At 32.4% G+C, this 25,829-nt stretch overlaps 2 protein-coding genes and 1 pseudogene across 2 annotated transcripts; all 3 read left to right on the top strand.

Annotated features, from left to right (window-relative positions):
* The first annotated feature begins 638 nt into the window (after window positions 1-638).
* LOC125854704 (B3 domain-containing protein REM16-like) lies at window positions 639-2,187 on the top strand (annotated as a pseudogene).
* Window positions 2,188-14,093: 11,906 nt separating this feature from the next.
* On the top strand, window positions 14,094-18,399 carry LOC125855095 (probable transcription factor KAN4). Its single transcript, XM_049534766.1, has 6 exons — window positions 14,094-14,933; window positions 15,008-15,084; window positions 15,360-15,396; window positions 15,618-15,753; window positions 17,898-17,991; window positions 18,084-18,399. Exons 1-6 carry the CDS (start codon window positions 14,489-14,491, stop codon window positions 18,219-18,221), a joined length of 927 nt encoding a protein of 308 aa, XP_049390723.1. The 5' UTR covers window positions 14,094-14,488; the 3' UTR covers window positions 18,222-18,399.
* Window positions 18,400-21,128: 2,729 nt separating this feature from the next.
* LOC125854703 (uncharacterized) lies at window positions 21,129-23,285 on the top strand. The gene has a single exon (XM_049534288.1). The coding sequence runs from the start codon at window positions 21,129-21,131 to the stop codon at window positions 23,283-23,285; it is 2,157 nt and encodes a 718-aa protein (XP_049390245.1).
* The last annotated feature ends 2,544 nt before the right edge of the window (window positions 23,286-25,829 follow it).

The following is a 25,829-nucleotide window of genomic DNA, read 5'->3' as shown; positions in this document are numbered from 1 at the left end:
TTTGATATGTAGTTTAGGACTTTAGGGTATATTCATCATTTTTTCCTAAAATAATTAATAATTTAAAATATTTTTAAAGCATAACACAAAACAATGCATGACAAACGACAATGATGAATGATCAATGAAAATTCACTAAAAAATATAGGGACATTGATGAACTCTCTATTATTAATTATATTTTTTGAACTCAAATTTTGAAAATGAAAAGATTCTTATAATTAGTGTTTTCTTATTTATAGATGCTTACGTCACACAAATACAGATAAATACACCACTAAATATAAAATATTAAATGGTCAACAAAAATCTGAAAAGAGTATAAAATCTATTGTCATTTTCAACCCTAATACATTTTTTGCCGCTTTCAATTGCAGTGCCGTTAATACGCTCAAGAATTCAAGTGTCTCTATTTCTTGTGTTTATAATCAACAAACCTATAAACAGGTGAATTCTTAATAAATTAATTAAAAATATTTTATTCTTCAAAAGGATTGTGTTTTTTCAATTTTTTTTCTTCGTTTCAATTCTATTTCTAATACATTAATAAAAATATTTGAAAAAGAATAACTCTTTTATTTATTTTTTCCCCTCAAATCTTTTTCCTTTAGCAGAATGAGGAGTGACTGTAACAAATTAACTGCAGAAAATGGAAAGAGCACATGTATTGGATGCAATTTCAAATGATCCAATTTTTTCAAATTCTTTTGATCAAAAACTTGTAAGTGACTAAGCTCCTTTAAATTTTTGATGAGGCTTGTTGTGCGGATGATCTCCTTTTGGTAATGAATTTATTCTTCCTTTCTACTTTTACAAAAAAATTGAGAGATGGACTGATAAGTTTATTCAATTCGATTTGAAGCTCCCATTTCCTTTCCTAGAAAAAGTCAATCATCAAAACCAATAAAATAAAAGCGGCGAAAATGAAAATGTCTTAGTTGAGATTAGGGTTGGAAATTAGGTTGAATTTTCTTTGAATTTTTAATACGCTATTTAAATATTATTGGATTATAAATGATCTTTGTTGAAAAATATATAATATATTAAAAAGAATTCATAAATTATATATATATATATATAATAGTGTACTTTAATTTTATAACTTAAATATTAGTGTACTTTAATTTTACAACTTAAATATTATAATGGGAGCAAGAAATAAAAATAAAAATTAACGGACAAATAAATTATTGTTTAAGAATATCATGAAAGAAAGAGAATGAACAAAAATAAGAGGAGTGAATAGTGGTGACGTCTTGAAGCAATTTAATAATTTCAAGGAAATACCATATAATAGGACAAATAATTTAAAAACTCAAAAAATTATATTTGTTTATAATTTTACTTTGACTATTTAATTTACCAAATTAAAATAGACAATAATGAAATTTTATAAAATTCAATTATAAATTATAGTTTGATATTATGTTAATTACACTTATGTAAGGGTAAAAAATAAACATATTAAGGCTATTAATAGATTCTAATTGTGCATCCACATAACCGATAGTTATTTGGATTATTTTTTTTATCTTAGCTAGTTTTCTTGTTATACATAAAATGTGCATCTTGACGAGGATTGATAAAATTTCAGTTCATACCCAAGAAAATTGCTAAAAGCTTGGGGAATAAGCTAGAAGCTTATGTTAGTCTTACACGTCCAAGTGGTTCAACTTGAAAGGTAGAATTGACTGCAACTGGCGGCGATACATTCTTCCTAAAAAATGGGTGGAAAGAATTTGTGGACGCCCATTCCCTTGAGGAAAACGACTTACTTGTCTTTAAGAACACTGGAGCCTCAAGATTTGATGTTTCAGTGTTTGATAGTCAAAGCTCCTGCGAGAAAGAGAGTTCGTTTTACATTAAAAAAAATGTGAGCACACTGACGTTGCTAGTGGAAGCAGGACAAAGAGGTCTATAGCAGTAAATAACGATACAGCAAATGGTGTGTCTGAGGCTGCTGCGAAAAAGAAATCTAAGCATGCATCGATTCCAACATCACACACTGGTAAATCTTTTTCATGTGAGGAGCATGAGGCCCCTGCAACAAACAAATCTAAGGCATCAACTCCAGTTTCTGCGCACACTACCAATTCATCAAATTCAGATGATGATTATGTGGTGACTAAAAGAAGGAACAATAAGCTTGCATCGGCTACAATATCTAGAACACGGGGTCCTCGTTGAGCTAATGTCAATATGCGGTCTAGGGAAATCAAAAGTAAGCCTTCCTTCTTTAATTGAATCTCAGTGTCATACTATGAGTGAACATAATAATTTCCTTTTTAATAACTTTGATAAAGGTACGAATACTAAAACTGATGGGGGTACATCTGCCAGCAAAGGGCATTAAAGATGGCGAAGGCAGCTGCAACACCAGAAAGTTGTGTAGTGTTATGAAGCGCTCACATGTTTTTAGACGGTGTTATATGGTAAATAAATGTTATGCTCTAAATTTATATTTTCGTAGATAATAAAAGAACATCAGAAATCTAACTTGTGTTATTTTTCTGTTGGATCAATTGACTTGCTGCAGACAGTTCCTTCAGAATGGGCAAGGCGCCATCTCCCACGCAGGAGCCAACCTGTGATTCTTCGGTATAATGAAACCATGTGCGAAGCAACATACAGTCACACAGATTATGGTGGTGCACTGACTGGTAATTGGAAACAGTTTTGTAATGAAGATACATCTTAGCTAGTAGCCAACCGATGTTGTATTAGTAAAATTCAATAAATTTCTAACCTCTCAAACATTTCTAGAATTGTTGTTTTTATCGATGTTATGTGTGTGTCATATTAAGAATTACACACAACAACAACAACTTCAGTGAAATTCTACAAAGTGGAGTCTGAAGACAGGAGTACACGCCGGTCTTACCACTACCTCTCCGAGATAGAAAAATTATTTTTGAAAGACTATCGGCTCAAACAAATCAAGCAGTAATTAAAAAGAAAAATATGACAGCTAATAGCAAAGCAGTGCGGAGCATATATGCAAAAATCCGTAACAACAGCAAGGTGCGGTGCATTATTCCAAACTAAGGTTCAAAGTTGTGATATTGTCATAACTCCTCCCTTCCATGTATGGAATAGTGTTATAAATGAATATAAAAGTGACACATATTTTGACAACATGGAGAATAAATAGCCATAAAAAGAAATATTATACAAAAATGAATATATTAGAACAGCTCACTCCAACATCATTCCAAAAGAAATCCTATTCAAGCACTCAAGTTTGAGAAGGAGACCAAAAATCCAAACATGGTAATATCCTGATACATTTTCAATGCATCTAGTATTGCTAATGGACCTAAATAAATAATTAAGACAAAAAATAATTTCCCACCACAATGCCATAATCCTTGAGCTTAGCTCTTTATAAGCAAAAAATGTTTGTTGGATAAATAGAAAAACAAATAAGAATTAAACATAACCAATTACTTTACAAATAAGAGTGTATTGACAGAAAGATGTGTTTAACACTCAACAAATCAACTCTAGACTAATCTGGAATTAGATAGTTATATCCCAGCTTAACATTATCAAATACTTCCTCCGTTTCAATTTGTTTGTCTTACTCTTCTTTTTAGTCCTTTTCTAAAAGAATGTCTCTTTCCTTTTTTTGGCAGCTCTTTTGTTTAACTTTTCACTGACGTGTTTAATATCACGAAATTCAAATATTTTTTTTGTTTTTCTTAAAGTCCATATCAAATCAGACAAATAAATTGAAACCAAGGAATATATAGATAGCTGAACAAACTTACAATTTCATTCAATTGCATAATAGCACATAAAAATTAGAAGAAAAAAAAAACAATCAGTATAGAAGTAATATTGGATGGGGAAAATCATATGCATATGGTGAGATGGGCCTTTTTACGTGTTATTGGGCCACTTTTTCAAATTACAAAAATTTATGAAAAAATTACAGAAATCCCACATTTTAGTTTACTTATTACCATTATCCTCTATAAGTTTTACAAATCTCCAATATCCCTCATTTTCGTGCATCAGATTAGTGTATCTCACGTGTCAGATTAGTGTATCATGTATAAAATGTACATCAGATTAGTGTATTATGTATAAAATGTAATGTATCTTACTTAACGATTTATGTATCTCGCGCATCAGATTAATGTATCAGCGCTTATATTATTTTATCTCGCACATCAGATTAATGTATCAATGCTTATATTATTGTATTCATTTGAGGGATTTCTGTAATTATAAACTTTTAAGGGATAGATTGTAATTTTACTTTAAAAGTATGTGATTTCTGTAATTTACCCAAAATTTATTAAATTTAAGGATTTCGGACACATCACCCAACGTCCCGATACATTGTGTTCCGATTTTGGATACGTCACTCAACATCTGATACATCACATTCTTATACATTATCTTTGTTGACACAAGACAGTACATATGTCCCGATACATCATTCAATGTCCCGATATATCTCGTCTCAATACATTACCTTGTTGATACAAGACACACCTGTCCTGATACATCACGTAAGAGTGATGTCCGAGAATAGAAAAGAATATGGATTTTTGTAATTTTTCAAATGATAGGAAATTTTCGAAAATATGATAAAATAAGATATATATGTATTTAGGTAATTTTTCCTGAAAAGAAATACACTAATTATATAATTTTTGATGGACAACTATATAAAGTATAATAGTTCCTAAATCATTCTAGTTTTTTAATTATACTTTATGATATTATTATGCCTTATAAACGACACTATTTACTTAACTAATTTGTCATAATGACACTGTTTTGCTTTTGAATGCTTTTACCTCAACTGTGGAAAGTAGGAAAATAAACTAAACTTCAACGTCGAAACAAATTGTGTTCAAAGAGAGTTATTATAGGGAAAAAGTTACAATTTAACTCGTGTCACAGCTTGGAATCTTATTAGTGATACGATTGTGGCACCATCAAAGAATGTGTTGCAGTATATGAGGTTTCTCATTCCTTTATTAGAAGTCTTGGGTTTGAAATATGAGTATGAAATTTTTTTAGTAGGAAGAGTTTCCCCATGAATGAGGACTAGCATGATGCAAATCTAGATTAATTGGCTCCAATTAGATACCGGACACCAAATTTGGAGAAAAATGACAAAAAGTCACCATCAATTAAACTGCAATTTGATAAATGGGCCGACACATTGGACTATAGGCATATGTAACTTTTGTTGGGTTGTATTGGTTAGCTGTAGTGGGCCGGTGGGTATCCGCTATGTTAAAGGGCACAGACAATAAAATCTTTGAATTAATTTCAACAACATTATTATATCTGTCAAATAAAATAATTCTGAAATTTTGTTTGAAAAAAAAAATTAAAAAAATATGTGGTTGATCTTTAATTTTTTTTTAATCACATTGTACTATAACTTCAGTGAATAATGCAACATTGCATTCTGACAAAACATTAACATCCAGCAATTCGGCGAAAAAGATAAAATAGAAAATCATTTCCTACATAAAGTGCCAAACATTTAATTCTCAAATACAGTAATAATAATTTGAAAGAAAATAATAAAGAGTTTGATACAGTCAAACTTGATCTTGATTGTACCTTTTGTGAATTAAATAGTTGTTATGATTGCTCTTCTATTATTGTCAAATTATTTGTCTTGCATACTTATGCCTTTTTAATGTATTCTCTAGGAAATAAAACACACATACACTACTTATTGTCTCACTTCTATCTACTCCCTTATTTGGTTAGACATTAAATGCACTATTTTTAAGTCAGATATATGTACATAACGTTCAAGTAAGAATAACCGTACTTCAGTCATATGAAAATTTAAACACCGTCTTGTATTGTTTCTCATAAATTAGCTAATGAGGTTGAGTTAAATTTAAGATCAATTTCTTTGTAGAAAAAACTATCTTGTATTGTTCGCGTAAAAATTAGATATTGTAAACAAAAAAATTACTGTGAAGAATACTAAAATCGATCAAATTTTTATCTGCGTATCTTCTAAACCTACGTACGTTCCAAATATTAAAATGGGGTCCAACAGTTCAAAACTTATTATATCCTTTTTTTCCCCTGGTCTACAGGTAAAATCATAAAGTACTTGCAATTTTAATCAGTACCTACTTGAAATGTAAAAAAGAGAGAGGGCCCTATTAATATATGAATATTACAATTTACAAATAGGATTTTCTAGTACGACCTGTTTAAGATACTTTTGACTATTATATATGGTTCCATGAACAAACAACGTAAGCCGTATTTATTCTGTTTCAATTTATTTGGCACGTTTGATTAGATATAAAGTTTTTTTTAAAAAAAAAGGACTTTTAAATCATGCTATTGACTTTGAATCGAATTATTAACGAGCAATTAGCATATGTTCTATTAATTTAGTCTCAGTCTATCCAACAAATTAAACGAGCAAGTGAGACTGACGAAATCAGGATACACCAAAAACAAAGCAATTCATTTAGTATAGACTGGATTCATAGTCAACAAGACAATAAAGTATCAACAAACCTTATTAGACAAAGATAGTGATTCAACACCCAATCTAAGCAAAATGACTATCGGAGAGCTAAGAGTTGTGGTATAAAATAAATCTTAGACATTGGTATGATTATAAATTGTTTTATAAGAAATAAAAATAAAAATAAAAATAAATTATTTCTCATTATAGAAAAATGACATTTATGTGCTATAAATTGAGACAGAAAAAGTTATACAATGAGAGAGGCAGTAGTAGCTATAATATTGCTATAAAGTGTACTAAAAAGTTATACAATGAGAGAGGCAGTAGTAGCTATAATATTGCTATAAAGTGTGATCGACCCATATGTTCCATAAATTCGTTCTGAATTAACAGCCATTAAATTGTACTCCACAAATGATTCAATTTATGTCTATTATTTTACACTATCCCAATAACAAGATTTTTATTTAAATCTTTGAATAACTTGTTTCACCTACTATGAACAAATTACTATTTTTTATTCTTTTAATGATTTAATTGTGTAAGATATTTTTAAAAATTGATATTCGTCAAATTAAAATTTTGAATCTGTCACATCTCACGAAAGATGAAATGTAGCTAGAGTGTCGAGTAGTTGAGAACAACTGCTGAAATACGTACACATGCAGCACTAGGGGTGGGTGGGTGGGGGTAGAATAATGCATATATGTTGCTATCAAAATGTTTGTTATTGAAAGCGATGAACTACCCTATTTTTAGCTTCTCAATTATTGAACCTTTTTTATGTTTGTTTGTGTACCCTTTTTGACTGTCTTTTCTTTCTCATCTTCTTCTACGCCCCATACCATTCCACAAAATTCAAAATTAATACTACTACAAATCAAATAATTTAGACTAGTAGCCTCATGTACACTAAAAATGTAAAGACAACGAAATGAACCTTTGATTTGAATTACACGTAGAACCTGCTTTATGATATAAATTAGGAAAAATTATATAACTAGACATACTTTATTACCATATTTATTATTATTACTTATATTTTTAAAATGTTACGTATCTTACCACTAATTAAAAGTTTCCTACGTATCTTACACTTAAATACATGTATTTTTACTACTAAATACACAAAAATAAGGAGAGAGGCAAGCGAGATTTGTATATATCCGAGTTACATGCAAATCACACTAGATACACACAAGATACATGCATATTTGTATGCATCTGGAGTGATTCACATGTATCTGAAATACTAAATACATGGGAGAGTGGCGAGCGAGATGGGAGAGAAGCGAGGGAGGCGAGTGAGATTTGCTATGTATCCCAAATATATGCAGATATAATGTATCTAGAATAAATTACACCTAAATTTGACCTCATATATTCGAGATACATGTATCTAGACGTATCTGGAGGCACCAAAATCTGGTAAGATACATAATATTGCAAACTAGAATGTATCTAAATAATTAGCTCCTAAACTAGTGAAATTCATGTAAGTTACCCAAAAAAAAATTGGGTTTTGAATTCTAAAATAGCGATATCAGGTGTTATAAACGTATCTAGTTGATTTATCAATATAAATATAAAGTTTGAACTAAAGTTACTGAGTTCAGCAAACACATACCTAACCTTCTAGCTCCACTCCTAGTTAAATGTGTTTTAACTAAACTTAGAATTTATTGATCTTCGAAGGACTAATATAATTAATTTTCCTTTATATTTTAATGGCTAATATTTTAAAGGTGGCAATGTCGTGGCTCATGATACACGTCAGTCGAAACGGCGTTGATTCCGCTGATTCCTTTCTTTCTTTTTTGTCTTCTATTCTGTACTCTTAAGGGGATTTGGGAAGAAATAATATAACATATATAGTATAATTAAATTATATGGTGATTCTATTCAAACTTCGAAGCAAACAGGTCTCTACGTACTAGCTCTCTCAATATGTAATATAATATTATTCTAATGTACCCCCTTTACGAATAACTATAGAAGAACTATTATTCTTCTCATTATTTTAAGTTGATGTGTTCAAGTAGCACTATAGTTTAACTTGTTAACGACAAAAAGATGAGTATAAATGTAGAATATAGCTGGTTTATTTGTTCATGATGTGATTTAGTAGTCAATGAAATGGTTAAAAGGATTGAGAATCATGAAGTCTCAAATTCAAATCCCGGGAGAAGTGATATATTTCCATATGTCTTAATCTTGGTGACATGAATTACCTAGTATCAGAATTAGTTGAGATGCGTACAAACTGATCCAAAATTATAATTATAAAAATAATAATTTATAGCTAGTTATTCATTAGTATAGTATGAATTATGGAGTATCTATGAAGCTAGTACTTGATGAGTGATGAGTCATGTCCTTAATGCTTGACCGTCCATGTCGTTTAAAAATCGACTATATATTTAATTAATTAATTTCCCTTTTATGCATTTGGGATTAATTAATTCCATATTAAGTTATTATTTACTTAGGTCTATGAAATAAAGAACATGCTTAAGAGATCTGAAAACCCTTTTGTATCTCTTGGAGGTCACTTTTGCTATATTCTTACTTTAAGTAATAACGTTTATCGGATGACATTTTAATTCATCTCAAATTTGCATGTGGTTCAAATTAAAATCATTTTTATTTAAACATGGACAAATTTTTGCCTTATACCATTCGAATTAAAGACCATAATAATAATTTTAAAAAGATATGCAATTACTGTACACAACTTCAAATTATTAATTATTAGTACATATAAATGGGAATTAGAACAAGAGAAAGAGGGGTTAGGTGTGATGAGATGAGACAAAAGTAAAGAATAAATATGGAATATTAGCTTAAAGCAATTTAATTTTTTTTAACAAAACATGTTGACCAGAGGTAGTATATTATTAATTAGGATATTTAACAATATTAATAACTCCAACAAAAAGTAAAATAAGTTGTTGTTATAGTAAGTAGTAATAATAAAATAATATTTGGAATGGGTAATCCAAGAGAGAGGATCGGGAGAGAAAAAGACAGATAGAAAAGAGGTAAGAAGAATATAAATGGAGAGAGAGAGTTATATAATAAGGTTGAAAATTCTCATTTCCCGGAGAATCTAGAGCGCATCAGGCGCTGACCCTCCCTGATTTCTCTATTGTATTATTAAACAAATCAACCCTTTTATAACCCCCCCGCCCTCCACCCACACACCCCACGTACACATATATTATTATTATAATATAATTTGATTTAATAAAACTTTATCATCATCAAAGTTGTTTAAATTTGATTAGTTAAGTGAAATTGAATTTCAAGGCGTTTGGATGTGAAAAATCTTGGAAAATATCGAAAGATTTTCCAAAAATATGAATTTGATTGGCTAAAAACTTTCAAATATATTGATTTTTCAGAATCTTTTTGGGTGACGTACTTCATCAACCAAATCATCTCAAGTTCCATTAAAAGAATAATTACAAAAATATTAACATGTCATAGTTTTATATCCAATTTTTTCATTCAATCAAAACATTTTTTATTTTAAAAAAATTGAAGGGTAGCAACATTAAAGTTGATCGTGTACTAATACGCAATAGGTTTAAGCTGTGGAATTCATTATTGATGCTTAATGTCTAGGTAGACTGTTTATGTTAGATCGCAACCTTTCATATGATCCTACATGAACATTGAATTATTAACTTGGAGCAATGATAAGTCATTATCGTGTTACCTATAGTTCACAAGTTCGGATCATATAATCAACCAATGATATCTGCATCGGGAATAGGCTGTCTAAATTACACGATTCTTGAATTAATGACCTTTCTCAAACCTTGCATGAACGCATAATGCTCCGTACACCAGAATGTCAATCCAAAAAATAGCAACAACAATATACTCAATAAAATATCACTAAGTGGAATTTAAAAAGGATACTAGAGTGTACGTAGATCTTACCATTATTTCGTGGAGGCAAAGAGGTTAGTGCCAAAAAATAAGAAATGTTAAAAAGTAGTGTGTGAGATCATAGATGATATTCTTAAAAAGGCTAAACAAGAATTAAAAAAATAGGTGAAAAGAAACAAGTAGTAATAGGGAAGGAGGATAGAGTCACGTGGGTTGACGCCGAGGAATATGGATGGCATTACTCTCTTTGCTATTTTTATAATATAATGTTTGGTTGGCCAAGAAGAAGGGCTCGACAATAGACAAGATGAGAAGGTAAGTCCAATACTTAGGAATATTTGGACACGGAGAGGGAATATTGGTGTTGCCTATTCAAAACATCACTAATTACTCAATCAATTTTCTATTTCGATCTAATCCCTTTAAACTCAAGTGTATTTGCCTTTTTGGACCTCCCTTTATATGCACACAACCATATGCATCTTTCTTTTTTCACTCAAAATGAATCAAAAGATAAAAAGAAAAGTGGTGATCATTTTATTTCATAAATAATAATTTCTTTATGAATGCATTCGCTTACCTTATTTATGTAGCAATTTATTTTATCGTGTGTTCATTCAACGAATATTTTTAGTACATAGGTTCGTGTAAGCATCGAGAGGACGATGGGTGTGATCAGCCAATAGCTATCCCTTATCAATAATATGACTTTTAAGCACTCATTTTTTAATAGTAAGGTACGAGTTATTATCTTTAACGTAGTTTGAGTAAAGGAGCGAGCACAACCACCCTAACATATGTAGTATTGTACACAGATTAAGAGGCAGAGACAAGATAAAGAGTTCGTGGGTTCTAAATTTCCTTTAAAACAATCAATCAATTTTGTTAGGGATTCACAAATTAATAGACATGTATATTTAATTAATTTTCTAGTACAAATACATAATCTATGGAAAAGTTATTGAATTCATTCGAACCCACGAACCCTCACCTAGCTCCGCCTCTAATTATAGTACGAGAAGTCTAGAAGTAAAAACACAAATTACCTTCTAGATTGTCTCAAATATAGTGATTTCATGAGGATTAAGCAAAATTCACTAGCAGAGCTATAACTATGTCTTCATGAAATAGAAATAATTTTTTTTTACATACATTATAATTTCATCAGACTTTACCTATAAAATTACACTGAATACACTATTGTCGTTGATATCTTAATCGAAAGGTTAGTTGAAAGATACTAATCGTATATGAAAAATGAGTAGGGGCGTTGAATAAGAATGGGAGCAGTGTCAGATACTTGTGGGACTGAAGCGCCGGTGTCGCCGAAAGTCCTAACCACCCTTCTGACACTCCACCCCATTCTCTTCTCATTTCCCCTTTTCTCACAAATAATAAAATCCCGTTATTTCTGCAAACTTACCACGTGTACACCAACGCTCGAACTCTAAAAAAAATAATCTACTATACAAATATTAAATTCATCGATTTATTTAATTCAAACATTGAGTATGAATAAATATTTTTACAGGACGACTTTGATAGCTATGTAGCAGATATATAAATGTTCAAGACATCATTTCAATGTAATTATTCTTTTTATGGGGCATATGAATTAATTTAAGAATTTATGGAGCATATGAATATGCAAAATTAGATGTATCCAATATTGTGTAAAAGTCAAAAGTATGGATGTCATTACTATTCTTTTCGTTGAGTATATTGCAGTGTGATAAAGATGGTTAGATCGAGGAATAATTGTAACGTATCAATGCATTAATTAAAAAAACAATGTAATTGTACTCTCTCCATCCCTAATTACTTGTCCACTTTTGAATTGACATATCTATTAAGAAAACAATTATTAACATAGTTAGTTTATCATTTTACCCCTATTAATTATGAAGTGTATGAATTAAAAACTTAAGATTTTCAAGAAGTGTTACATTTTTCAAAGTAATTAATTGAGGGTATAATAGGTAAAAGAAAATATTCTTTCTTGATTTGTCAAAATGGACAAGTAATTAGGAACAACTAAAAAATGAAAAATGACAAGTAATTAGGGACAGAGGGAGTGAGTATGAATCAATATGCTATGATGTTGCATTGACAACGTTTTTATGTCTTAAATTATCTGTCGTGATTTTTAATAATAATTATTTTTAATTGATTGTTATTTTAGAAATTCAAGACAATTTGTTTAAATAATTTATCCATTATGGGATTATGACACATAAATAAAATACATATTCTAAAGAAAAATTACATTTAAAAACATAAATAAAGATAAGATAATCAAAACTAATACTTTTTAAATAATGTGTAAAAAAGAAACACTATAATTAATTTTTAATTTGAGACGGAGGGAGTATTGAAGACTCCCATTTTAACCTGACTTTGTGCATGCGTGTACTCCCTCTCTCACTAATTACTTGTCCACTTTTGAATTGGCACACCTATTAAGAAATCAATTAATGACATAGTGAGTTTACCATTTTACCCCTATTAATTATAAAGTGGATGAAAAGTTTTGCATTTTTAAAAGTAATTAGTCATTTAATTGAGGATATAATAGGTAAAAAAAATTGTCCTTTCTTGATTTGTCAAAGTTGACAAGTAATTAGGGACAACTATAAAAGGAAAAATGGATAAGTAATTAGGGAGGGAGTAGTATATATTGTGTGGAACTTTTGGATTTGTGGGGGTAGTATTTCACCGCGTCAACTTAAAATTCTTGCCTAATTAATTACTAATCATGATTTTATGTTTTCCATTATGGAAAAAAAAAATTGTCAAAAATATCTATGAATATAAAAAAAAAAAACTCGTTTGTAGAATTTACAGAAAGGAAAAATATTACACAAAAGGACAACGTATTTAAAATAATTTTTATGTATAAGGAATAAAAGAATATTTGACAACCAATACTTTTTCTTTTTTTCCCGTTGAATTCAAAGGAACATTTCTCTAAAATTGAAAATGACTTAAATAATTTCATATTTTAACCTCAAATAATTTTTTAATAACTATATCAAAATATTATAACACATGTAAGACTATAAATTTTTTAAAAAGTTTTATAATTAAACGAAACGAACAAGACATGACTATTCATTTTTTTCCTAAATGACAGAAATTAAAATTATTGGGAGGCAAATGGATATTTTGGCCTGCGAGAGTCACTCAAGCCTCTTTCACAAAACTATTGATGGAATATACTAATTCAAGAAAAAAAAACCTAAAAAACAAAAATAAAAACAAGAGAGAGAAAAAAATTGAAAACTCTCAATTTTAATAATAGTAGGTCACAATCAATGGACACTTAAGAGAGAACAAGAGAATGTGTGTATATGATAAAAGAGCAATTCCTTTCCCAATATTCCATTGAACAGTACACTAATTTGTTTTCTCGAATTCCAACCATTCCCTCCAAAGAGTACAACACACCATTTTCCCAATTGCAAAACTAATGACCCCACACGTAGGTCGGAATTTAAATTTTATGGCTTCAACTTTTAAGAATTTTAATATTAAACTTGTTCAAACGTTAAAATTATGAGGTAAAATCTACTAACATGTATTAGGATTTTAATATAACTCGATCATAGTAAGGTATGAGTTTAGTCGTTGATCAAACTCAGACAAAATTCACTTAATATGTATAAATAGTTAAATTCGGGCACATTGGCCCTTGGCCCCCCACCACTTAATTCTTTGTTCCCAAAGTCCAAACAAACATTTACTCACACACATATACGAAATTAATTAAAGGTGTAATATTGATCCTTCTTTCTCTATTCTTAAATACAATTCCTTTGCTTTAATTTATTCAGATTCAAACTCCCAAGAAAACCTCTTACTTTATATTGACTAGAGATTACAAATAGTCTCTACTATTCTTCTTCACATTTCTACTTTTATGTTCTTATCCCTATAACCCCCTATATACCTTTTTCTTTAACAAAAAGCCTATTCTGAACCCTCCCTTTTTATACACATGAATACATGCAAATCATAAGGTACTCATGATATAATCACAACACATAAACCTTTAAGCTTTGATTTTCTCTCTTTTCAAGAAAATTAAAACTTCCCTTTTTTCAGTTCAAAATCGATATGACGACGGATACAGTACTTTCAACGGTCCCTGATCTTTCTTTACAGATCAGCTTACCATCTTCTATTTTAAAAAGTAATCAGTTTAAAGAAGCGGTGAGATTCGATTCCACGACAGATTCGGGTAGCAGTGCTAGTGGAGGAAGCGATTTGAGCCATGAAAATACCGGTTTTTTTCATCCGGAGATCAAAAAAGTGTTTAATCTTCCTTTTATTCCGTCTTTTGAACCAACCCTAAGTTTAGGGTTCGGGCAAGTACCAATAAATAAAAATTTTCAATATCATCATCAGCAGTATCAGCCACAAATATACGGGCGCGAGTTCAAGAGAAGTTCGAGATTGATTAGTGGAGTGAAAAGAAGCGTTAGAGCTCCGAGAATGAGATGGACTTCAACTCTTCATGCTCATTTTGTTCATGCCGTTCAGCTCCTAGGTGGACATGAACGTAAGTCGAACAGTGAGAATTTATATAGCTGACTTCAACTGTTGTTTAAATTAACCTAAATTTTAATTTTATAGGAGCAACACCAAAATCCGTGCTAGAGTTGATGAATGTGAAAGATCTAACCTTAGCTCATGTGAAGAGTCACTTACAGGTACGGTAGCCAACCAACTGAGCTACTAGAATTATTTTCTAATCAATAGTTTTTTTGAATGTAAGAAGAAAAAATAGATCTCTTTAATTAATTGATTGCTATGGATATTTTGTATTTTTACACTGCAAAAATCCATGTGAAAAATATTTGGGTAGGGATGGGGTGTTGGAGAATTTGTAGTACAAAGGGGTTAGGACAAAAAGGCATCTAAAGAAGTAATCTTAGAAATGTAGACTTTTTCATCTAATACTTTTTTTATGTGGGTTTTCATGCAGATGTATAGAACAGTGAAGAGCACTGACAAAGCTACAGGTAATATCTTTGGATTTTTTCATATCCTAAAGGGAGCCCATAGTACTTTTCACTTCCATCATTCTTTTTGTTTGCAAGCTTTGAAATTTTGTATTTTCATAAAACGAATTTCGTCGCTAAATTGCTCCTAGCTAGTAGGATCTTTTAATAATATGGATTAGGGGGCGACTATTGTTGTTTAAGTACTACAGAATTCATGTTCTTTGCTTGTTAATTTGCAGCTAAAGGTCAGGGAGAAATTAATATATTTTTGAACCAGAGCAATGGGATTAATAATGATGAATATGAAAAATCTTGTGAGGAGATTGATGCATTATCACAACCAAGTACCATATCACAAAATATGTCTCATTTGAGGTGAGTGCATTTGCAACCATATGACTTTTTATTATCTTCTGACTTTGTTTGAAATTATTATATTACATTTATATGCTACAAACATTTTCATATCTTCCATCATTACAAATTGGAAAACAAGCTACTACTCTACTATATATATTAATGGATTACTGACATGTACGCATATGAAAAAGATAAGGACCAACCTAGGTATATCAATCAATAATGAAATTCGTGGTTAATCTGTTACTAAATAACTTGTTGGTAATAGATAATCTACCATTAAATAAATTTAATGGTAGAAATTGTCTATCAAACGATAAAAATTGTCAGTTGCTAATTTCTTATTTAATGAATTCTTAAATATAGTATTGTGGACAACTGTTTTAAGGCATGCATATATAGTTATATATAGTATAATACTATGTGAAGTAATTAATAGCATCATGTGGATAAATTAATAATCAATTGGAGGGGGAAGCAGACATGCACAACCAAAAATGCCTTGACCGTGGAATTTATGTGTACATAATGGTGTTTTGCATTGTTACTCAATTCGTTTCATAATAAATGTTTTTTTTGTGTGTGTTGGGGGTGGGGGGGATGAGATTAAATACTCAACAGGTCCAAGTACATTGAGCTTGGTGAATGTAATGAATAAGGTCTTCTAGCTAGGTACAGAGAAAGTAATTTTGTGTGCGTGAAATCCTATTTATTTGCTAGTACTATAAAGTTAAGGAACTAAAAATCTATTAGTCGTATTTATTACTATCCCAATTCATATTATTTGTCACTTATGTCATGAGATTATTTGTCTAAACTACTACTCATCTCTTTTAAAAGCCAATCTTAGCTAACACTACACTGCAAAAATAATCCCATCAACAACAATATATCCCTCATTTATTAATAAATTTTGATTGTAGTCTTTGTGATATCATATTTCATATTTATCAATAAGGGTGGTAATGAAGTTATTAGTACTATGTCATCTTTAATTAAAGGTCTCGAGTTCTAGCTCTTAGTATGGAGTGGCCTTTGCTAAAAGACCCAATGTGGGACTTTCCTACTGGAGTTTCTAAATGCAATCCAAATATAATACGTTTCCTACATAAAGGGGTAAAAACACACTTTAGTTAATTCAAAATTAAAAATATATTGATTCAAATATACCATAACAAATTAAATTTAATTGGTAATAAAACTGCCAAATCATATGGATTCTTATTTTTTGAAAGTAAAGCACTTGTTTTTATTGGGAAGAGGGGTTAATTTAAGCACCTATCTCTATATGTGAGTACTTTTTTGCTTCTAAAAAGTCAAATTTTAGTCCGTTTGGCTCAAATCTCCAAATTGTAGTGGTAGGGGTCTTGTATTTACCCTTATAATATATGATTATACGAGTCCCTATTATATTAATTCAATCTTCTTTTTGGATCGACTTTGTTGACTTCATTCATGGACGGCCATGCCAACAATAACCACAACAAATCCAATTTTATTTGATATGCATGTAAAGTTTTTTTTTTTAAAAAAAAAGGAATTTGTGAGTAGGGGAAGGGGAAATGGAAAGGGGATTACAATGCCAGGAATCGAATCCTTACCAATAAAGTGGGAGGAGTTCAGGTAGGCAACCAACTAAGCTACTAAGATTTTTCGTCGATATGTAAAGTGTGAAGAGGTAGAATGTATGCAAATCACGACAAATAAATCAATTATTTATTAATGATCATAATTAATTATCCATGCTTTAGTCTCAGTTAATTAGATCTGGGGAAATATATATACCCTCTAAGGGGGTAAAACGCTTGATTGATCATTTTAAGGCCCAAACTCGATTAATTTTTAATTAAGGGTGGAGGGATGTTATCGATAGCATCACACCACAATTAGTCTCCCTAGCTAAATCAGTAAAACGTATTACCTAATTAAATTCTCTTAAGGCCATTATAATTATCTGAATTTTAATTAATGCCCTAATTTTTTCTAATCCTAACATGCCGTTTATGTCTTTATTGGTGAAAGGTTTAGAGTTATATGAATATTGTACTTGTAGCACAACATCTAATTAATCTCTATGAGTCTAACAAAAACCCTAATTATTGATCTTCTTTTGAATTTTGTCTTACTAACTTGTTTAATTATCTTAAACAAAGTATCAGGGATCCTTCATCATTCATGCCTGATCAGACAAATGCATGGAGCCACTCAAATAGAGAAAGGACATTTGCTAATTATCCTCACATATATACAAATGTAAGTTACATTAATTAATTAATTATTGGAACATAGAGGTAATTAATTAAATTAGAATGAGTATTAATTTTATATTAATTGAATTTATGCAGATGGATGAAATTGAGACAGCCAATAACTCATCTTCAAATGATACATTGCTTGATCTTGAATTTACACTAGGAAGACCAAGCTGGAAAATGGGACAAGCTGGATCATCCTCAAATGATTTGAATCTTCTCAAGTGTTAAATAATTTGGATTATGTAGAGTAATTATAATTAATTAAGTTGACCTAACCATTAGACTATAGTTTTCTCTGTACGTGACTGCAGGAATATGGTTCAATTTTGTCTTGACCAAAAAAGGTTAAAGCTTTTTTAGTTGATTTTGCTAAATCATTTTAACTAAAGTTAGATGACAAATTTGACGTGTCTAATGATTTCCTTCCACTGAGAATATGTATCATTTTTCTCTATAAGATTTTCTTTGATGGAAAATTAATGAGGGGAAACAATTTAAAGAAATATCTGGTCTGGTACACCAAAATAATAATCAAGGTATATTGCCACTAACATGAAATGACCGTCAACAAATTTATCCTTAAAATGCGTCCAATCCAAAAATAGATTGTTGCAAAATAAGCTATTGAACCAGGTCAGAGCTTCACCCTCAAGGTCATTACGAAGGAAGCGGAAGTCAATCATTCACATCAAAGCCAAGGTATGTGAAGTACAACTCAGCTCGAAAAATCCAACTCTCTAGGTTGTCATCACCACTGAATTTAGGTAGAAACATCGCCATTGTTGGAGCACGATCGATGAAAGCACCAATTTAATAAACCTGAATTGCTCACTATATTGATAAGAGAACTGAAATGCGATTGCAACTTTTGAATCGTAATTGCAATACCCATACTACTGAATTACAATGGAAGCATGAAAATAACAAGTAACTAACAATAGAGATAAACTTAGACTCTAGAAGAAGAAGAGAACGGACATTTGTCTTCAATATGCATAAACCCTTCTTTCAAACTTTTTCTCCCTTTTAACCAAATGCTAATTGGGTCTAGATCCCAAATAAAACAGTTCAATACACGTATCTTGCTCTTCATCTCTTTCATGTATCCAAGATAGAGTTTCTATTGTTGTAAAGTTGAATTTTAAAAAGTTTTACAAATTAGGTTTTACATTGTTGAATTTTGTTGTTTTCAAACTACTTTAATGGTTGACCATTCACAAAATTGGATTATCCTTGTTAAAGGTACAACACATTAACATTAACAATAATATACCAAATCAAAAACCATTTATTTGTTTGTTTTCACTCATGAATTTGTCGTTGTAGGGTCTGACTCTTCATCGGTCAACATTCAAGACGAGAATAGATCTAAGTATAGGAACGACCCTATCAAAATGGAAGAATTACGCCAAGCTTTATTTAACAGAAATACACATAAAGTGCAACACTACGCAGTGGATAGATACAAAGAAAGGAATAGATGAATTACTATGAAGAAGATGAAGTTTACAATTAGAGAATTATTATGATTTTATTATTTTAGGAAAATTTGTTAGAGTTGATACACAAGGGATGTTGGACGAATTTTGAAACTTCTTACTTTTTTTTTAATGATACGATAAGATACTCTACAATCGTGATTTGTTCCTAAACTCATGAGTTTAAGTTACATTCCATATTTAGATACACATAATTAGATATATATGCTTACTATGTGTTTGAGATACATGTTTTTTGGATAAAATATATGAAATTGATACTTGATTCATTAAATTATACATATAAAAGATACATGAAATAATATTAGATCATATACATAGATATATGAAATTAATATTATATCATATAAATAGATACATGAAATTAATACTAGATACATGATATAACAAATACATAAATTAATATTAGATACTTCTATGATACATATGAATATACTTGTATGATACTCATGTATCTAACTATTTAGTTTGTTGGATACATCATATATTGATAATAGATACATCAAATTAATGAATTTATTATTTTAAGAGTAATAAAATGAAATTGATCAAATTACATGACCAATATATACATGTTTTTATCTTTTATTAATTATAATAAATTTATTATATTAAAGAATAAAAAAATGAAATTAATTAAACATATATACACTCCTTGATTTCCGTCGTATATTAAGGGATTTGATTATTTAAATTTCCAGAATTAGTTATCCATGTATTCTGAAAATCCTCAATTACTTCTCTAATTAAGGAAATCAGTTACAACTAATTAATTTAAACAAATAAAATATGTATCTCAATTTTAAAATCCGACATATACATGTATCTCGCGGATTCAGACTCATGTATCCTAAGCATGAAATATGGCAGAAAAAACAATATTTGAAACTATCAAGAATCTTAATAATTAGGACCTAAACTAGTGAGATTTTTGTAGTTTACCCTAAAACTGTCTTTATCTCATAACCACAAAGAATTACAAAGAAAAAATATTGGTTACCTAGTGTCACGTCCCGCCATATCACAGTTAAATTTGGCGTCCGGATAGGGGCGGAAGGGTCTAGAGTTGTGGAGAGGTTTCCGGAAGACTCTAGAACCCTTTAGATTATTCAAGAAAGCTAGAGAATTTCCTAGAATTCTCTAGAATAACTTAGAAGGCAATGAAAGGTCCTAGATAGTTTCCAAGAATGCCTTAGAATTCTCTAGCATGTGTAGAGAATTCTAGAAGATGGACTAGATATTTTCTTGGAAAGCTTTAGAATTTCCTAGAATTAGTAGAAGATTCTAGGGAAGGACCAAAGTGTAAATAAGTTTAGGGACTTAGAAAGTAATTTAAAATAGTACTTTAGTCCCTAGGAGTTAGTATAAATAGGTGGTGCCATTCATTTGCAAGGCAACCAACCAAGAATCCAATCACTCAAGTGTAAAGCATTCTCCAAGCAATATAAAGCCTTCTTCCAAAATTCTCCGAGTCTTTCCTTAAGCATTCTCTTAGCGATCTTAGTTTCAAAGGGCTTACTTGAGCTTACAAGATCGTGAAAGATTAGTGAGTAAGTTGTCAAGTGCCGCACCGAGCTTTAGTAAGACTCTAAGTCCGTGACAAAGTGGTATCAGAGCGAAGGTTTGCACTAAGGGAATGGCAACCGAAGGGGACGTAAACGCCGCTAGCACCACCAACGTCCGTTCGGATGGTGGAAAGAAGGCCCGAAAGGGTAAGAAGCACCAAAAGAGTCATGAAGAAATGTTGCTGGATCCTACACCAAGCGAGGCGCTAACATCTCATCCACCTTCGACCACCGAAGCAAGTGACGATGAACGTGGCGAGGAGCCTATTGACGTCACCGCTGGAGAAGAATGGGTCGCAAGGGTTGAAGTGGCAAGGCAGGCCGTGGAGATATTAGGCCGACGTTTGAACGTGGCTGATGACAAGTTCAAGACTCTTGAGGACTTCACCCTTGAAGAGACCGAAAACATCCGTAAGGAGTTGGAGGGACATCAGCGGGCCGAGTTTGAGATGAAGGAGGCTATCACTTCCTTGGAGTGTCAACTCATGGAGGCGTTGAGCACGATTGAGACCATGAAGGCCGAGATGAAAGCACTCAAGGAAGGTGTGGCAGTTGGAGGATCATCGTCGCTTGATCGAGACAGGGAGGCCAGGGTCGAGGCTCCCAAACCACCTATGTTCAAAGGCGTCCGTGACGCGCAAGAGGTGGAGAATTTCTTTTGGCATTTGGAGAATTACTTCAAGTGCAACGGGCTGAAAAGCGACGAGAGTAAGATCAACACCGCTGTGTTGTATCTTTCGGAGATGGCCATGCTATGGTGGAGGCGCAAGGAGGCCGAGATAGGGAAGGGGACGTGCACCATCAACACTTGGGAGCAATTTCGGAAGGAGTTCAAGAAAGCCTTCTTTCCTAACAACGTCATCTATGAGGCGAAGCGCAAGTTTAGGGAGCTGAAGCAAATGGGCAACATCCGCGCTTATGTGCAGGAGTTCACTACCCTCACGGATGATGATATGTTGTTCCACTTCATGGATGGGCTACAAAATTGGGCCAGGACGGAGTTGGAACGTCGGCAAGTCAGAGCCATAGACGAAGCTATCACACAGGCCGGAGCTTTAACAGACTTCAGGCATGAGAAGCCCGACAGAGCCAGAGGAGAGGAGGCAAGAGGTAGTCATGACCATGGTGGGAGAGATCGTGGCAAAGGCGAGGAGCAGCGGCCACATCCCAAGAAGCATAACACCTACAAGTCCGATGGCAAGAAGTCTGGACATCATGACAACACAGAGAGGAAGACAAAGGTTGCCAACAAAGGTGGTTGCTACATATGCGGCGGGCCGCATGGTTATGCAAGGTGCCCTGAACTGAAGAGCCTTGGTGCCATCCTGCGAGAGCGGAAGGAGAAAGACGCCCAGGAGCAAGGACAAGGCGAAGGGACAACGCAGTTGGGCTTGATAGGACTATGCGGAGCCATCACGAAGCAGCCAGAGAAGCCAAGAGGATACGGCGCACAGTATGTCGACCTTAAGATCAATGGAAAACCCGCTTGTGCTTTGGTTGACACGGGGGCAGAGGTCAATCTCATGACCAAAAAGGCAGCAACAAGGTTGGGGCTGAGTTACAGTTCAATCAACGCCCAAATCAGGACGGTCAATGCACCCCCGACTCCTGTGAATGGAGTCGCGCATGGAGTGAGCATCACGCTAGGCGAGTGGCAAGGTAAGGCCAACTTCACTGTCGCTCCTTTAGATCTCTTTGACATAATTCTTGGGCAAGAGTTCTTCCAGCAGTGCCACGCGGTAATCGATCCCTACATCCAACGACTTCTAGTCATAGAGCAAGGAGGATCATGTATGGTGCCCATGGTCAAGGTACCGAAGACGGAAGGACAAGTCCGCCTAACGGCCATGCAGCTCGAGAAAAACCCTAAGAAGAAGAAGTCGACATCTAAAGCCACCATTGCAAGTTCGAAGAAGGACAATGGTGCAAGAAGGTCCTTGCCACCGTGCATGAATAAGGTGCCAAAAGAGAACAATGCCGTGATGCCAAAGAAGCTGCCGAGACGCGCACATCCTAAGAAGGAGATGAGCCATAAGTCCGAGTTAAGAGGGCTATGGAAGATGTTGAAGGCGTTGCGCAAGGGCCTTAATCGAGTCAATGGACTATTGGTCGCGCACGCACAAGGCTCGGATGACGATGTAGCGGCAATGCGACGCGGTCGTCGCATCAATAGGTGGGGGAGAGTGTCACGTTCCGCCACATCACAGTTAAATTTGGCGTCCGGATAGGGGCGGAAGGGTCTAGAGTTATGGAGAGGTTTCCGAAAGACTCTAGAACCCTTTAGATTATTCAAGAAAGCTAGAGAATTTCCTAGAATTCTCTAGAATAACTTAGAAGGCAATGAAAGGTCCTAGATAGTTTCCAAGAATGCCTTAGAATTCTCTAGCATGTGTAGAGAATTCTAGAAGATAGACTAGATATTTTCTTGGAAAGCTTTAGAATTTCCTAGAATTAGTAGAAGATTCTAGGGAGGGACCAAAGTGTAAATAAGTTTAGAGACTTAGAAAGTAATTTAAAATAGTACTTTAGTCCCTAGGAGTTAGTATAAATAGGTGGTGCCATTCATTTGCAAGGCAACCAACCAAGAATCCAATCACTCAAGTGTAAAGCATTCTCCAAGCAATATAAAGCCTTCTTCCAAAATTCTCCGAGTCTTTCCTTAAGCATTCTCTTAGCGATCTTAGTTTCAAAGGGCTTACTTGAGCTTACAAGATCGTGAAAGATTAGTGAGTAAGTTGTCAAGTGCCGCACGGAGCTTTAGTAAGACTCTAAGTCCGTGACACTAGGCCCGCATATTTATTTCTTCACATACATAATATATATAGTTTCAGTATGAATGTTTTTGCCTTTTCAAATTCATATGCATATTGGACAAATTATGTGAATGAATTAATTTCATAATAAAAGTAGCAATAAGTAGATAATAGTAATCACTTTTGCAACGTATGAGCTCCATTTTGGTAGGTGAATGTTGTGTTTCAATAGCATTATCATAGCATTAATGGAGTAACAACAATCTTACCTACAAAGAAAAAGTGAAAAGTCACTAAAATCGTACCTCACATTTATATTTACTTATTAAACATTTCTTCTTTGGTTATTTTCATTAGAATTACAATTAAATATTTCATTTAATTAGATATTTTATAATTAATGTAAGGAAAAATTAGTAATCCAACATTGAAGGTTGGAGCTTCCCACTTTTAATAATATTATATATATATATATATATATATATATATATATAAAGTGAATTTATCAGCATTAATGATACCAATACAGTATATGATATTGATTTAGTATCAGTTAAGCCAAATTAGTTGGGGGGTAAATAGTGTAATTATTTAGTGGGGCATGAATATAAAGGGATATATGTTTGTAATAGTTTTGTTTTTATGAGATATTTGTTTAGTTTCCCCTTCTTCTTCTTTTTCACCATAATGATCAACTTATCATTCATGAATCCAATATTTGGAAACGAAAAGACAATTCTTCTCATAATCGATTAAGAGTTTGTTTGAATTGACTTATTTTTAAGTTAAAAATAATTTTTAAATATATTTGGAGTGCTTGATTAAAATAAGGAAGTGTTTATAAACACTTGATTTTAAGTCGATTCAATGAGGCCCTCGTTAGGTTGGAAACAAGTTATCCCAGGATAAGGTATCCTGAGGTTAGCTATCCTGGGATAACTTTTCCCACCGTGTATATGAGATAACTTATCCCATCACCATGATATAAATGGTGGGATAAGTTATCCCAAACATGACAATCAAACAACATAATTTTTTTTTATCCCATCACTATTATTTTTAACCAATCCCTCAAACCAAACGAGTAGTTAGAGTATGTTTGAATAGGCTTATAAAAAGTATATACACTTATTAGTCAGTAATAAGTATGGAATATCCTATTTTGATTTTTGACTTATTTTTAATTAAATTTTTTGGTTCTAGTGTTGTAGGTTAATACAGACGTAGAGGACTTTGGAACACGACCGGTAGCAGGAAGGGGAGACACCACAAATGATTGTGAAACTATAGGAACAAAACTAACACCGTCAAAATGAACTCGTGAGGAATTAGCTAGACGCCTCAACACATCGTTGTAGGTTTGTTGGCGAAAATGCTAAGCAAATTTATCCTTGAAATGCGTCCAATCCAAAAATAGATTGTTGCAAAATAAGCTATTAAACCAAACCAAAGCTTCACCCTCAAGATCATTATGAATGAGCGGAAGCCAGTCATTCACATTGAAGCCAAGGTACGTGAAGTACAACTCAGCTCGAAAAATCCAACTTTCTGGGTTGCCGTCACCACTGAATCTAGGTAGAAATGTCGCCATTGTTGGAATACGATCGATGAAAGCACCATGTAACAAACCTGAAATGCGATTACAACTTTAGAATCGTAATTGCAATACCCATACTACTGAATACAATGGAAGCATGAAAATAACAAGTAACAATGATAGAGATAAGAACGAGGATGAGAAACTTAGACTCTAGAAGAAGAAAATGACGAACATTTTTCTTCAATATCCATTAACCCTTCTTTCAATCTTTTTCTCCCTTTTAACCAAATGTTAATTAGGCCTGGATCCCAAATAAAACACTTCAATATTTTACTTGGCTCAATCTCGTTCACCACTTCTAACTCATATGCCCTTACAGAGTTAACTTGGTTCACAACAATCAAAGCCACTGAATTCAAGATAAAGCTCAAGAACTCTTGAATTTATATTAAAAAAAAATGAATCAGAAGATTCATAGA

Source organism: Solanum stenotomum, chromosome 2, assembly GCF_019186545.1.
Source record: "Solanum stenotomum isolate F172 chromosome 2, ASM1918654v1, whole genome shotgun sequence".
Taxonomy (NCBI): domain Eukaryota; kingdom Viridiplantae; phylum Streptophyta; class Magnoliopsida; order Solanales; family Solanaceae; genus Solanum; species Solanum stenotomum.
Note: the sequence above shows the minus strand (reverse complement) of the source record. Positions and strands in the feature narration are given on the sequence as shown.

Bases quoted from the DNA above. Each gene is read 5' to 3' on its own strand.
- LOC125854703 (XM_049534288.1), top strand. From the start codon at position 21,129: ATGGCAACCGAAGGGGACGTAAACGCCGCTAGCACCACCAACGTCCGT.
- LOC125855095 (XM_049534766.1), top strand. From the start codon at position 14,489: ATGACGACGGATACAGTACTTTCAACGGTCCCTGATCTTTCTTTACAG. The intron at 14,934-15,007 runs GTAAGTCGAACA...TTAATTTTATAG, and splicing joins GCTCCTAGGTGGACATGAAC to GAGCAACACCAAAATCCGTG. The intron at 15,085-15,359 runs GTACGGTAGCCA...GTTTTCATGCAG, and splicing joins ATGTGAAGAGTCACTTACAG to ATGTATAGAACAGTGAAGAG.